The sequence below is a fragment of the Larimichthys crocea genome, chromosome XII (assembly GCF_000972845.2).
Source record: "Larimichthys crocea isolate SSNF chromosome XII, L_crocea_2.0, whole genome shotgun sequence".
In the NCBI taxonomy this organism is placed as follows: Eukaryota; Metazoa; Chordata; class Actinopteri; family Sciaenidae; genus Larimichthys; species Larimichthys crocea.
The window spans coordinates 4,462,680-4,478,022 of NC_040022.1; the positions used below are offsets into that span (position 1 = coordinate 4,462,680).

The window sequence follows — 15,343 nt, forward strand, 5'->3', positions numbered from 1 at the left end:
AACAAACTCACTGGCCCAAACAAATTCCAGAGTTTCAGATAAGAAGGGTCAGCGAGGATGATTTACTTTGATTCAAAGCTTTGACTTTGTGTTTTAGATCCTCTCTCTCTGCTGCTCTCAGCTGTGCTCCATGGTTCTGAAGATGTTCAGCTGGAGCCACAGATTCTGAATCTGCCTCTCCTCACGTTGCTAATGGGAAAAAAAATAATAATCCACTAAATAGCAGATATTCTTCCACGTTGTGCACAAATGTGAGCACAATTCGTTGTAATCTACAGAGCACTCAAATCCTCATTTTAAACTGCGCACAGATGTTTAGATGCTCCAGATTTTGGATATTTTCACTTTTTTTTTAAACTGAAGTTTAAACTCTCACTGTATCAGAAATGGAAATTAAAAGAACAAATCTTCTTTTCCAAACTGCTGGAAACATTATACATGGAGGATGTCTGGCATAGACAAAATAAAGATCCAAAACACCAAATACGTCTGCAGTTAGCGTGTGTTTGTGAGTAAAACGAGCCCTCTGGGTCACAGTGAAACCATTTCCAGTGTGTGTAACACAGAACATCTGCCCGCATGCGCTTCACCTGACAGCAGACGGTTCTCACTGCGGGAATCGAACCGCCAACCCTGGTTGAATAACACAAAAATACAGACTTAGTTATCCGCCCGAGTCTGGCTCTGTTTTTGTCTCCTGATACTGAACTGAAAAACAACAATCATCTCACTGCAGCTGAATTAAATCATATTAAATCTCTCTCACACACATACAGACGGATGAAAATGTTTTATTTCCTTAGTGTGGAATTAATTATTTACCGACAACCCATGCCACCTATTAGCTTGGCAGCACAACTCTTTTATTAGCAAACCTAATATGTCTCCTTCAACTCAACCTAGTCAGAACAACAAGTGGAAGAAAAACTGAGTGAGATGGAAGTTTACAGCAGATGCTATCATAATAAAAAATCATTTGAAAACATGCAGATGATGATAAACATACAAACTAAATAACCCTTTGGATAACAGCCTACATTTAGAAAACACACACTGATTAGAAGTGTGTGATTTCCGTTTTTTTTTTAACCCATAATTGCTGCTTTTTTGTTTTAACTGCTCACGTGTCAACAAATGTTGATCATTTATTGGAGATCAATTTTTATTTTTTCCTGTTCAGGCGCGCGCTGAAACCCAAGCTCGCAGCCGAGAGTTGAACCCCGCGCGCCGGTCACCCAGGGGACAAACAGAGTTCAAAGGGTCACGAGGACATTGTCCACTTTGTCTGGGTTGAAGTGTGTATGTGTGTGTGACGTGTCTGGCTGGCCGGCTCGAGGACAGGTCAACTTTCTCTCCCTCTCTGGTCTGGTCATCAATTAGTTCAAGCAGCAGCTCGCTTCCCTCCTCCGGACCGGCCTCGTGCGCTTACTTTCCCCCCCCTCACTCCCTCAACCACCTCTCACCACCAGCGGCCCTCAGCCTTTACGCACGGCGCGTCGTAAATATACGCGCGCATGTTTCAAATAAAAGGGTAAAGGTTTATGCGTCTTTACGCACGGCAATAAATCACAAAATAAAAAACTGTTTCTACGTCTCACTTCACTTCTGAACTCCCCTCCAGTCAAAAAACAGCCTCTCTCCGGACATTTCTATACATTTTATTGAACATTTCTCATAGGTAGTATACGTAATTACTTGACAAAAAACACTAACATAAACAAACAATGTAAAAATTCATAAAATATACACTTTCCTGAACGTTTTTAGGTAGTTTGGAGAATAACATCAGTAGGTTAACACCCCCTCCCACGAGCCCTCCCTCTATATTGTAAAAGTAAAACAGTTGGAAAGGTTAAATTACCCCCACCCCCACCCGCAATTACATTATTTGCACTGTACAGGGTGATTTTTTTTCTTACCCCCTCGCTTATTTCTATACAGTTTAAATATGAACACCATATGACATACATACACTTCTCAAATTTGTCCTCCCACTGCGTGGCTGTGTGTATGATCGTATTTAATCGAAGGTAATACACACAACACGTTTAGAAAATAAATCAGAAAATTCCTAAAGCTTCAAAACAAGTGCCTGCAAGACAGGAAGTACATCTGACAGAAAATAAAGTACAACAAGAAGTTAGGTGGTTTCCTTGGAATGCAACAAGAATTGTGTCTTAACACAGTTTGTCACCGTTGGGTTACTAATTTATTATTATTATTTTTTTAAATAGGCCTACGTTCAGAATGTCAGCCTGACCCGCCACCCCCTTCTTCTCTCTCCTGTTCTCTCTTTCTTCTTTGTCTCTTTTTGATTTTATCTCTTCTTTCCACCCGTCTCTTCCCAAGACTCAAATGACTTCCAAATATTTCATAGCGCACAGAGAGGTAAATTCAACTTGGAAAAGGGACTTTTATTTTTGTGGGTGGGGATAAAAAAAAAAAAAAATCCTCTCCTCGCTCTTACTTCTCTACCTGCTCCCGTAAAACAAAAAATAATAAAATCAAATGTAGGCTACTTTTTTTCCCAGAGTTTCACACCAGACAAACGTCTGGAGAAAGTTTGAGACGGGGAGGGGAAAGGATCAACGAGCATGTCTTTTTTTTTCTTCCAGCCTCCTCTTCTTCTTTTTAATGTCTTTGCATCAGTTTGTGTCTCCTCTCTCACTCCGTCCGTTTCTCCTCTTCCTCTGCACCGTTCACCGTGGAGGAAGAAGAGGACGAAGAGGATGAGGAAGAAGAAGAGGAGTTGATCAGCTTGTTCTCCTTCTTCCATTTCATCCTCCGGTTTTGGAACCAGATTTTAATCTGCCTCTCCGTGAGGCAGAGCGCGTGCGCGATCTCGATCCGCCGCCGCCGCGTGAGGTACCGGTTAAAGTGGAACTCTTTCTCCAGCTCGAGGGTCTGGTAGCGCGTGTAAGTCTGCCTCCCGCGTCTCCCGGGGCTGCCGAAGGTCCCTGAGAGAGGAGAGGGAGAGACAGGGAGAGTTAAATTTTAGCCAGAGTAAAAACACAAAGCACCTGTGACACAGACAGCCGTTTCAGAGTCTTATTGTAGGATTTTATCGATGGTTTTGTTGCCTTTTTGACTGTTTTTAAGACCATTTATTATCTTACTCATTAACTAATTATGGATCAATAAATGTATAATTAAAATCCTTCAGATAATCACTCCCTCTGTTAGTCATCTTGCTGTGTCTGCTCCACAGACTCCATTTAAATTCTGCTTTTGGCATCACTTCAGTTAAATGTTAATCCAGCCCCGGAACGGCTGCAGACACTGACACTTGTTTCCTTTCCTCTCCTTCTGAAAATTATGATGTACATTTAATGTGGAACTAAAATAGAACTAAAATAGAAGGCCATAAATAAAATTATTCAAAGCCATCTATGTATTTTATTGCACAAAATGAAGTTTTAATGTGGCTACTGGTGAATGGCAGCATTCAGAGGAGAAGAAAGAGGCGCATTGTTCCACTTTCAGAACCAATAATAATAATAATAATAATAATAATATAAAATATAATAAATAATATAATATAGTTTAAAAAAGATAATATTTCTGATGGTATCCCTCCCCCTGTGAAGATCAGCTTGCAGGGCTTCACTCTGCCTTGATCCTGGTCCTCTCTAACACTATTTTGGCCCCCGGTGGTAAACAAATCGCCATGTTGTCAGTTTAGCAGCTTCAGTTTCTGTATCGATCTGAGAGGCAGAGCACGGATGGAAAACCGCACGCTGCGCAGGGCACACATCTCAATCTAAATATCCATAAATATAAAGTCAAACCCAACCGGATTATGGAGGAGCACTCAGGGTTTTTGTGTGTGTGTTGTGTGTGTGTATTGTGTGTGTGTGTGTGTGCCACTCTCTTCTCTCAACCATTTACATCTCCAACTGTCACTTGCCTCTCTCTTTTTTTTTTCTTCTTATATATTTCTTTGCGGCGGGAGTCTGTTTCCACCTCATCTGTCATAACTCGGTGTGTCCTGCAGGGCTTTGTACAACAGTAGCCCTGCATCATCCACCATTACTCACTTTACATCTCAACAGGCCGTTATTTCTCTGTTAAACAAAGACACTGCTTTACAGAACACACACACGCGCGCGCGCGCAACAATTATTTTATACTTTGGTTGAATTCACACAACAACAGCGTAACACGGAGACAGACAGATAAATCAAATGATTCACTTCACGCCGACGTCTCCTCTCACTTTCACTCCGAACTTGGCAGGCCTGATTATTAAGTCTAATATCTAATCTGTTCGGTTATGAATAAAGAGCGCATAACGGTGTCTGCGGTGCGGGGTTAACAGGACAGGCTCCATATAAGATAAGAGGACAGAAGTTGTGATAAATATAGCAGCGGGAGCTGTGATACCATTCTTTCTTTATCTGAAGTAGTTGGATTAAAAAACAGGAGTTATCCTTGAACGTCAGCTGGTGGAGAGTTTTTCTGCTCGTGCGTAAAAAGAGAATAAAGTTTAAAACTCTAAATAAAAACGAGGCAGAGGCAGTGGAGCAGATAACTGCATGCTTTTAGTTTCCTCTCTTTCTATCTCCCTCTTTATCTGCTGCTTGTTTTCACCCACAACACTCTCTGACAGCCCTTTCCTCTCAACTTTCCTTCCCCCTTGCTCGGTAGCAGCGTCGGTCAGCAGGTCACATACAGTAACAGGAGCTACAACCAAAACAAACCCGGTTTATGACGGACAATAAAATACCGAGCACATGACTGACTGACAAGCCAACAAACGGGGATCATAAAGCAGCTACTGGAGAGGAGGAGGAGGGGAAAAAGGGGGAGAAAGGGAAAAGACAGAAGAGGCGCTGACGGAGGAAACAAACGTCAGTTTTATGACGGCTGTGGTCATAAAATATGCACGAAAGAGGGGAAAAGGAAGAAGAAGACACTCACCGTTGCACGCGTTCATCCGCTGCATCCACGGGTAAATGGGGGCTGATGACGCCTGCTTGTCGTCCATCGGTTCACCGAACAGCCCTTTCCCACTCAGCCCCGCGCACTCCGCTTTACGGTGCATGCCGTCCTGGCTCAGGGCGAGCTGGTGTTCTTCCAGGCTGCACGGGTGCTCCTTGTCCCGGTAGAAGCTCGTGGCAGCAGCTGCAGCCGCCGCAGCCGCCGCCGCCGTTGCGTAGTCGCAAGCACCGGCTCCGGTTGCGCCCCCTACTCCGACTCCTGCCGCCGCCCGGTGCCCGCCGTACGCTCCGTTCGCAGCCTGCTGGTAGTAAGTGGACGCCGGGTACGGTTTATCCTGGTGCACGCCGCCGCTCGCGCCGTACGCCACGGCCGCGGCAGCGGTAACGGCTGCTGCCGGGTAGTGCCTGAGCGGGTGGTCGGCGGCGTATCCCGACGAGTAGAGCGGGATCTGACCCAGGAACGACTCCGCCGCCGCCTGCGCGCCTCCACCCGATCCCGGTAGCGTCACCGGGAAAGAGGAGTTGACAAAATAGGAACTCATCGGGAGAAAAGTACGGGAGGAGAAGAGAAGAAGAGAGGAGAGAGGAGAGGAGAAGAAGAGGAGAGAGGGGAGGACAGGAGGGCACGAGACAAACACAACAACAACGTTCACGCGATGAAGAAGAAGAAGGAGGAGTAGAAGGAGGCTAACGGCTAACGGCTAACGGTTCTCCCTCCCGTCCTCCTTCCTCTGCCTTCCCCTGCCTGCACTTTATGATTTGTTGTGTTTTATAGCCGACAGTCCGACGGGCTGCTGCTATCACTTAGTTTATCGCAGATTGGGAGGAGGGGGGAGGGGGGTGAGGAGGGGTGAGGCGGGTGAGAGGAGGGGAAGGGGGTATCTGGGTGGCTGAGTGCCAGTGTGGGACAGAGAGAGAGAGAGAGAGGAGGGAGGGAGGGGAGAACAGGAGAGAGAGTCCGTGTGTGTGTGTGTTGTGGACGAGAGGACGGGATGGGGTGAGGAGGTGTGGGGAGGGGGGGCAGAGACCAGCTGACCTCCAAACTGACCAATGGGGGAAGCTTTCCGTGCCTGGCATTCGTTCGCCTTCTTTCCTTTTCGTTGGAGAGAGGAAGAAGAGGAGGAAGAGGAGGAAGAGGAGGAAGAGGAGGGGGGGGCTGGGAACTACCGCGACTCTCTCTCTCTCTCTCTCTCTCTCTCTCTCTCTCTCTCTCCCTCCCTCCACCTCCACCTCTCCTTTTTCCTATTTCCCTTCCTCAATCTCCCACTCCCTTTCTCTCCTTCTAATTCTCATTCACTCTCTCTTTCACCCCCCCCCCCCCCCCCCCCCCCCGGTTCCCGGTGATAGTGCGCAATCACACCGGAATCCTCGGCGCGTTAAATTGATTCTTTCTCTCCCTGTGTGTCTTCCTCCGTCTGTTGTTGGACCCATAAAAACCAGCAGCACACACACACACACACACACACACACACACGCACCTTTCTCCCAGAGGGAGGTCTGTGAGAGAGGGAGGGAAGGAGGGAGAGGTGGGAGGGAGGGGTGCTGCACCACCACCACCAGAGGCAACCGAATAATAAAACATATTCCCGGCGCTTTGCAGATAATACCGACCGCATTAAAATGAATTTGGCGGGCGTAAATCACAGACGGGAGCGCGCACGAGTCATGTGTGGTCCCGCGTGTGTGTGTGAGTGCGAGTGTGAGTGTGTGTGAGTCACCCTACAATATAACGTGGGCTGTGCACGTCTATAATTGAAGTGTTTGTACATTTATAATTGGTATATTTGGGTCGGTGGGTAGATTTATGTCATGTGTGTGTGTGTGTGTGTGTGTGTGTGTGTGTGTGTGTGTGTGTGCTTTTCATTACTTCCTCCGTCGGAGGAGTCACTGATAATCTGGAAGGGATTTTCTGAACATAATCTGAGAGCCGTTCATGTTTTATAGATAACCCGGGTGACGCCACTCTGTCCCGGATTGTCCCGTGCTGCCTCAAGTGTTCCACTTACACGTGCTGCTCGAGTGGCCTCGGTTTGATCAATGCGTGGAGTGAATTATTATTTTCTTCTTCTGTGACACTGATTGGGTTGGAAATGTAAAAGGAGAAGAAGAAAGGAAACGGTCTACATTTTTTCACCGGTTTTCTTGACACTGATTAGCCTCGCGCCCAAAACGACCGTTTTCCACGTGAGCCACACAAGTGAAATCATACAAATAGCCCACATTAACCAAAGAGACACACTACAACCTGAAGAGAAAAAAAACTATATTATATCTTAGTACTAACGCATACAGCTTTTAACATATACATCATGAAGTAGGCCTAACAGTGTCGAGTTTTGGAAATAAAAAAATTAAACAAAAGAAAATCACAAGTGAAACTGTAAATGCGTGTGTAAATAAGTGTTTTAGTTAGGAAAAAAGCTGTTTCTATAATATGTATCATGATTATTATTTATAGTTTCAATTTATGGGTTAGTTATTAAAAATACGTTTAAAACAATAGTTATTAATAATATTATAGTTTGTCAGTAATTAAAAACATTTCCAAAATTATTTGTCATCATTGATTTAAATTCGGGGCAGGGGGGTATTCTAGAATAATAGTAATAATGTTACAATGCTAATAATATACTACTAATAATAATCTACATATAAGATAGAATTAATAATGAACTATTATGATGTAATTGTAGTAACTTTTAGCATCAGTTTTTCGTGTTTTCGAAACGTAAAAAGTAAAGAAGCATAGGAGCAGTCTGAGCGCGCACACACACTCTCTACCACACACACACACACACAGGTTCTAAGTACTATTATGTTGAAGGCCTACGTTCAATTATGAAATGAGTGGAAAGGGTAGCTGAAATCATGCACGTCCTCTCCTTCCAGAACTATCCATTTTTCTTCTTCTTCTTCTTCTTGTTGCAGAGACAGACAGCTGGAGGGGAAAAAAAGAAAAGCTCAGCCGGCCTGCTTTTCATTCGCACTTACAAACGGAATATGTGTCGCTGAGGTCGTAAAATAACCGCAGCCATAAATAAGTCTCCCTCTCTGTGTGTTTCTCTCTGTGTACTACAGGCTCTGACTTGTCTGCATGGCCAAACTGCAGACAGTCCGACTGACAAATAGAGACAAAGACTCTATTTTTACTTTTACTTTACCCTCCCACCCTCCTCCGTCCATTCCTCCGTGTCTCCTCTCGTTTTTTTTCAAAGTTACACTGTTCAGAGCAGGGACAGATAATATGTTTAATCCTCCGCTGACTCTTGCTTTCTGTGTAGGATCACACAGACAGATTGGGAATCTCTCTTTTTAACTTTCATTTTGACCTCTCTCTCTCTCCCCCTCTCCTCCTCTCCTCCTCTCCTCCTCTCCTCCTCTCCTCCTCCTCTCCCTCTCTCTCTCTCTCTCTCTCTCTGGCAGGACGCTCCGTTTCCTCTCCGCTTTGTGGGAACGGGAAGCAGCAGCATTGTGTTGGAGCTGACTGTGGTTTAATCATTAATGAGCAGTGGGGACAGGACAGGACAGGACAGGACAGGCATGGCCTACAGCCTTGGACACACTCACACACACAGGACGGTAATGTTGTTATTATATATACAGTCAGTCCAGATGCATTAGCGCGTTAGCTCCTGACGGGATTTGTAGTTTTGACATAACATCAGTGTATACCTGCTGCAGCGGCCTCGAGGGTAAACACCACTTTCTGACACAGTGGTGACATATTCAGATTGATACATGAGAGATATGGCTAACATAACTAGACTGGACTGATATGCTGCTTGAACATATTTACAATGTGTTGAGTTAAACGGTATCACGCAGCGTAAATTAATGACAGCCCTCTGCAGGTGAGCGCCTTTGTGTTATATTATGAAGTTTTTATAACACTTCATAACTAACTTTAAAGCTATATATATATCTTATAATTATATATATATATATAATATATATCATTTAAAGTAGTATATATATATTATAATATATATACTATATTTACCTTTGTATTATATATACTCATATATATACTATATTTACTAGTTATATTATATACTAATATTATTACTATATTTAAAGTTAGTATCTATATACATATATATCTATATATATATGATATATATATATATTGTATAATGGCTAATGTTAGCACAGCTTGTGGAATATGCATTTAAATTGTATAATATGTCCATTTTTACTCTTACATAGCGGGCAGACGATGACAGGTGTAGCTAACAAGCTGATAACTTTACATGTTACAATAACTTTACTTGTTACGACATTATAAATATAACCCTACAGATATAAGTCAGCATTAAGATGTTTTAATAACAGTATGTGCAAACTCCTTCCTAAAGTCTGCAGCATTTTAGCTGAATGAAGCATAACTATTAGTTAAACTCTGCAGCTCTGTCGTGACGCACTTTAAAAACAACAGCTAAAGCTACCAAACGTAAATATTAGCCGCACAGTGCTAAAGCTGAGTTATCTGAAGCTAATGTGACGAGCTGCTTCATTCAACACTATTTAAAGGCAACAGCCTGACCTCATTCTGTCCCGCTATCATGTGACTGCCTTCAAATATTCATACAGCAGACCGCAACACACACACACACACACACACACACACACACACTGTCTTTCTGTGTTGTGTGCTCTCTTGTGTTTTTCACGTGTCTTTCTGCAGGTGTGTTACAGTTCTGGAGAAGCGGGAAAGTTACCGGGAGAAAGAAAAAACAGGTAAAGCCTCAGGACCGGAAACGGAGCCTGGAAAAAGTGTTTGCTGGATGAGAAACAGAGTGTGTAAGTGTGTGTGTGTGTGTGTGAGAGAGAGAGACAGAAACAAACATGGACGATAAGAAGACATACCTTAAAGGGAGACATATCGTCTGTCTGTCACGCGCCCTAACTGTCACTGTTTTATGTTGGCTCCTGTAGATCAGCAGATTTGAACCGCACCTCTCGCCGTAGGCACATATTGAAAAATAAGTATATGCTGGTGTAGAGTTGACCTTCTTTTGTCCTCGTTTTTATTCAACATGACATAGTCTGAAGGACTTTTAAAAGTGTGTTATGATGCACGGCGGCCGTCATGTTATTTTGGGGTGAAATGTGAGAATTAAAATGAATTTTGGGGTGAAATGTGAGAATTCAAATGACTAAAATGCACCAATAATTCGACTTTTACTAGGCCTGCTATTACCAACAATACGGCCAAGATAGTCCACTACTACTACTAACAACAATACTACTAATAATAGTCAGGTTTTTCGTGACAGTTTCCAGCCTGTGCAGTAAATCACAGTGCGTAGCTGTGATTGAGCTGCAGTGTAAACAGTTCAGAGCTGCCGAGGAAACTCCAGGAATCTGAGAAACTTCAGAGATTATCGACAATTAAAGCTGGAGGAGTCAGACTGCTTTATAGCTTTATGACTCTTCTTCACCTCGTCTGTGTGTGTGTGTGTGTGTGTGTGTGTGTGTGTGTGTGTGTGTGTGTGTGTGTGTGTGAGACCACGGGACTTTTATGGCTTTATGACCGTTTATGACTCCTTGTAAAGTCCGAGGAATGGCGACGAAGTGAAAAACAGGCCTGCAGCAAACAACAGATGAACAAATGTGCTGTGCTGCACACAAGGAACGCGCGTGCACACACATACACACACGCACGCACGCACGCACGCACACACACACTCACACTGTACAGTTCATCTGCGGTTCATTTCAGTCTCGGCAATGCTCAAACCGCCTGCGTTTCACACACTATTATTAACGGGCGCTGTGAAATAATTAACTGTCTATGAAATTAAACTTTTGCTATTTATTTTATTGACTAACACTTTTTAAACACAGAATTTGATTTCAAATATTGCAGAGCAGAATTACACTTTAAATACTCCACCACAGGCTGACGGGATATTATCATATTGCAGCTATAATTTCAACACTTCCTCTATATCTCTACCTCTATAATACAGATTAATTCAATATCTAAATTTCTAAATTAGAAAATGTATGTATGTTTTTTATTTTAACGCGCAGTAGGCTGAAAGGAAATTAGATTTTCAAATGTTTTTTATGAGTAGGTGATGGAAGAGAAATAAAATAACATCTTCAAAAGTTCCAATAACTTTAAATATTTAATGTCTGTTATACAATATGTCATTTAAAAAATATGTTTGAATTAGGAACTATCGGGAACTTTACCTAACACAAGTTTTCTTTAACTACATCACTGTGTGAGGTTTACGCACACAAAGTTAATGTCTTTACACACGTAAAGGTCGATACACTCAATAGGAAGCAATGTGTGTGTCTGTGCGCGCGCGTTGGCCGACCTCTCCCGCACCAGTTAATGACAAACTAAAAGAAACTGCCTCACTTGTACTTTTTTTTCTGTGTGTGTGTGTGTGTGTGTGTGTGTTTGTTTTAATGTATTAATCGTCTCCTGGCAGCAAGACCCGGCTGGACCGCGTCCTTCACGGCACCGTGAGCTCGTGCTTTGGGTCACTTCACTGGACTGTTACTCGTTGGGCGCTATAATACCACCAGGCCAGGCCACCACAAGAAGGGCCCCGGGACAAGTTAAAGATTAACGGACAGATGAATGCGGCATCACGGGGAGGGCCGCTTGTTTTTCTCCTCTGCTACAGGAGGAAGGAGCGGACACGCGCACACGCAGGTGCACGCCAAATACTAATCTAAAACATTTGTATTGATTTTGTATTGAATTAAGAATTATTATTATTATTATTATTATTACTACTGCTATTATTGTTATTATTAGTAGTAATAGTAGTAGTTAGTAGACTGTTACTAATTGATGTGTTTGGTAGCCTGCTATTAGTGAACTGTTGTGAGTAATAATAATAATAGTTATAATTATTATTATCATCAATGATCTAGTAGTGCACTAGTTCTCATACGATTATATAATAATAATTACATTATTACACACATGTATGTAATTAAATATATACATACTTAGGTTAAGTTATATTGTGTGGCAGTATATATGCATAACAATCTCACACACATAACCTAGCCAATGCATATGTACATATATATGCATACATATGTATAAAAAGAAGAATTATGTATTATTCTGTAATAACTAATGGACTAACTTAATACCGAAAGCTGAAGTTACCGAACGTGCATTAATGTGTTCATAATAAGTTTCAGTTATTACCTCTGAGCCTGCAGTGTATTTTTAATTTTTCATTAATATTATGAAGCTGCAGTACAGCTGGACTTTGTGTGAATCCGGCGGTGCGTTTGAATCGTTCATGCGCAGCCGAATAGTAATAATGTGGAATTCCCCTCTGATAACCACCGTCCTGATGGTCATAATCTCACTCCACACACACACACACACAAACGCACACACACAGAAAATCCAATTGAGGTGTTTGGCTGTCGAGGAGAGAAGAAACAGATGATACGATGCGAAATATTGATTTTCCGTCTGATCTTAATGCACTCAAGTTGATTTTGAATGCCGGATTAAAGTCAGATGATGCTCGAGTCATAAATTAAATGCAACATTGTGGATTTCTGCCCCACCCCCACCTACTTCTTTCCTCACACACACACACACACATACACACACACCTGGATGCAAAGATTTATTTGTGGAGGGGCTGCACAACAGATCTGCAGATGAGCGATCCGGTAAAGATGATGAAACCACAGAGCTGAGACGACTTATTATTTTTTACACACGCGAGCACAAATACGCTTACGCACGCGCACAGCAGAGCCCCCCCTGTTTATTGAAACAGCGAGCCTGACCAGTGAGCATACATTTTACATACTAAGCTCCTGTTTCCTTGGGTACAACGCGCACATACTCACACATATACGCAGAGACAGAGAGAGGCCATTGGTGTGTTGTTGTGCGCGCATGGATTTCTCTACGCCTCATTCACCACAGTGTAACAACAGTCAGGCCTAACATGGTGGGGGGGGTCAGCCTTCCCTCTCACTCCCTCCATGCTGCCACAAATCTCTCTCTCTCTCTTTCTCTCTCTCTCTCTCTCTCTCTCTGCGTTGTTCACATCAAAGAGAGAAAGAAGAAGCCAACACACGGAGTAAGACAAAAGACAAATTGTACACTCCACACATCACATATCCCCGCACGGTCACGTGCGCGCACATTCACGCGCTCCCCCTGCCTGTCGTCATGTCTGCATGGTGTGGGTTCATTCCAAAGAGGACAAAAACAGTGAAGTAACGGTCACATCATCAGTTTGTCAACAGCTCTCTCTCACACACACACACACACACACACACACACACACACACACACACACACACACACACACACACACACATAACTAACGCATCACACCTTTGGAACGACGACAGGGACAGACTGAGCTGTGAAGACAGGACGCAGAGAGACGTGTGTGTATGTTGAAGAGATATCACCCTGTTTGGTACTGTTGCCATCGCGACGCTAGATGGCACCAGAGCGTTTTGCAGGAGCGTGTCGGGGCTGCAGGGCGGCTTTCTGCTGAGCACCTCCGGCTGACAGCAGCACGGTGCTGTGGCCGTGTGTCGGTGTGAGCACCGCTCCTGTAGCTCCTCCACACTAGACTATGCTATCACAGTACTAATATCTAACATTGGTTTATTGTTACATCATATATTAAATGTGAATACCTACAGGCTGTGTTTGGTGGAATAATCTACATTGATCTGTCCTCTGAATATGAATGTACATATGTGTATGTGAATAATACAGTATGTTGTTGTAAATGCATATTCATATATAAATAAATGTCTAAATTTGACTTGAGCCTTGTGACTGTTGACGCACACACACGCTAAAAATACACTACACTACACACTAAAATAAGACCGCATTGCAGCTTCTGTAAGACCTCACCAGTGATCAGCATACTACTACCAATTATGGATCATATTAAAAATTATATGATATATAAATAATAATAAGAATAGTTTATTGACCACGCAGTCGATCTTCTAAAACAAGATTCATACTTATACATAAATACATTATAATCAATAATCAGGTTTTAAAATATTTAATGTTTTATTATTATAGTTAGTGTGTTAAATTTGAGCTGCGCATGTTGCGTTTCTTTGTCTTTGTTCTCGTCAGCGTGTCTGTCACGCACACAGAATCTGTTTTGGCAGTTTACTGGGAATGTTTGGTCTAAAACAAATACTACGTCAATATTGGCATAGCATAACAGCATAATATCCAATAAATAATAATTCCAATAAATATATCAATATATTAATGTAGAGTGGTGTTATACCTCAAGAAAATGTGACTGGACATAATCCGATTTTTGCAGAATTATCTTAATATTGACATTCGTGTCTGGTGACATGTTACGGAATGACTATGATGCCATTGCTACTTATAATATTAATAAGTCTAATAATACTAAGACGCTCAGCCTGTTCATGATCATAATACTATGAGGCTGCTTCACAGCTGCTGACAGAGCTCAAGCTAAAGCAGCGCACTGCTACTCAGACTCATTAACAGATTATTACTCACATTACTACATTACTATTTTTGATAACTGATAAAAACATATATTATTATTTCCCGTTTCAGAAAGAAAGAGGAATGTTTTTTTTTAACTTTCAAACATATGCTGCCACGCACATACAGGCCTGTGTGCAGAGATCTGCAGTGTAACCAGAGAAGAACAATCTGTGTTTCCATGAGGTGTCGGTGATATTCAGCGGGTATAACATCACCGCCTGTCTGTCTATGTTCTGTAACATCATAAATAAAACCTCTGCTTGTTTAACGTACATTTCCACATAACAACTGCTGAGACACAGATGATTTCCTGGCTCCTTTCTACAGCATGTTTACACACTGTCACGGAGCTCCATTCAGCTGCGCATCACACGTGAGAGTATCAGTTAGCACTGGTATAAAAACAGTTGTAATCACATATAATAATGAAAAGATAAGAAGAAGTTGTACTTTATAAAACAATGAGTTGTTTATTATCATGAAGTTATTAGCTGTTAGCGTTCACATAGAAACAAACTGAGCATGCAGCCAAGCATCAACATTTACAACAGCAATATTTAAAATGTGCATATAAACCAAGAATCAAAATCAGAGGAATTATTCTTAGGCTGAAAGTTCAGTGTGTGTGTGTGTGTGTGTGTGTGTGTGTGTGTGTGTGTGTGTGTGTGTTCAGGATAAAGGGATTCCCTCCAGAGGGGTTGTTTGATATTTGAGACAGAAACAAATTGGAGACCAAAGAGAGGACAGACAGACAGACAGACCTGCAGATGTGTTTGTGAGTGTGTGTGATGGTGGAGGGTACGTGTGTGTGTGTGTGTGTGTGTGTGTGTGTGTGTGTGTGGAGGTGAGGGGGTGTAGTTGTAAAAAAAAAAAAAAAAAC

The 15,343-nt window shown here is 42.5% G+C and overlaps 1 protein-coding gene and 1 long non-coding RNA gene across 4 annotated transcripts in view; one reads left to right on the plus strand and one right to left on the minus strand.

Annotated features, from left to right (window-relative positions):
• The window catches only part of LOC113747076 (uncharacterized), a 35,294-nt gene extending 21,478 nt beyond the window's left edge, over positions 1-13,816 (plus strand). For all 3 annotated transcript variants that reach the window (XR_003463318.1, XR_003463319.1, XR_003463317.1), the window contains exons 2-4: positions 8,364-8,791; positions 9,625-9,677; positions 11,390-13,816. This is a non-coding gene — a long non-coding RNA (uncharacterized LOC113747076). The remainder of the gene's footprint in view (positions 1-8,363; positions 8,792-9,624; positions 9,678-11,389) is intronic.
• On the minus strand, positions 1,643-5,886 carry hoxb6a (homeobox B6a). The gene is made up of 2 exons (XM_019257041.2): positions 4,921-5,886; positions 1,643-2,957 (listed from the first exon to the last, which is right to left on the minus strand). Exons 1-2 carry the CDS (start codon positions 5,480-5,482, stop codon positions 2,665-2,667), a joined length of 855 nt encoding a protein of 284 aa, XP_019112586.1. The 5' UTR covers positions 5,483-5,886; the 3' UTR covers positions 1,643-2,664.
• Positions 13,817-15,343: the final 1,527 nt, after the last annotated feature.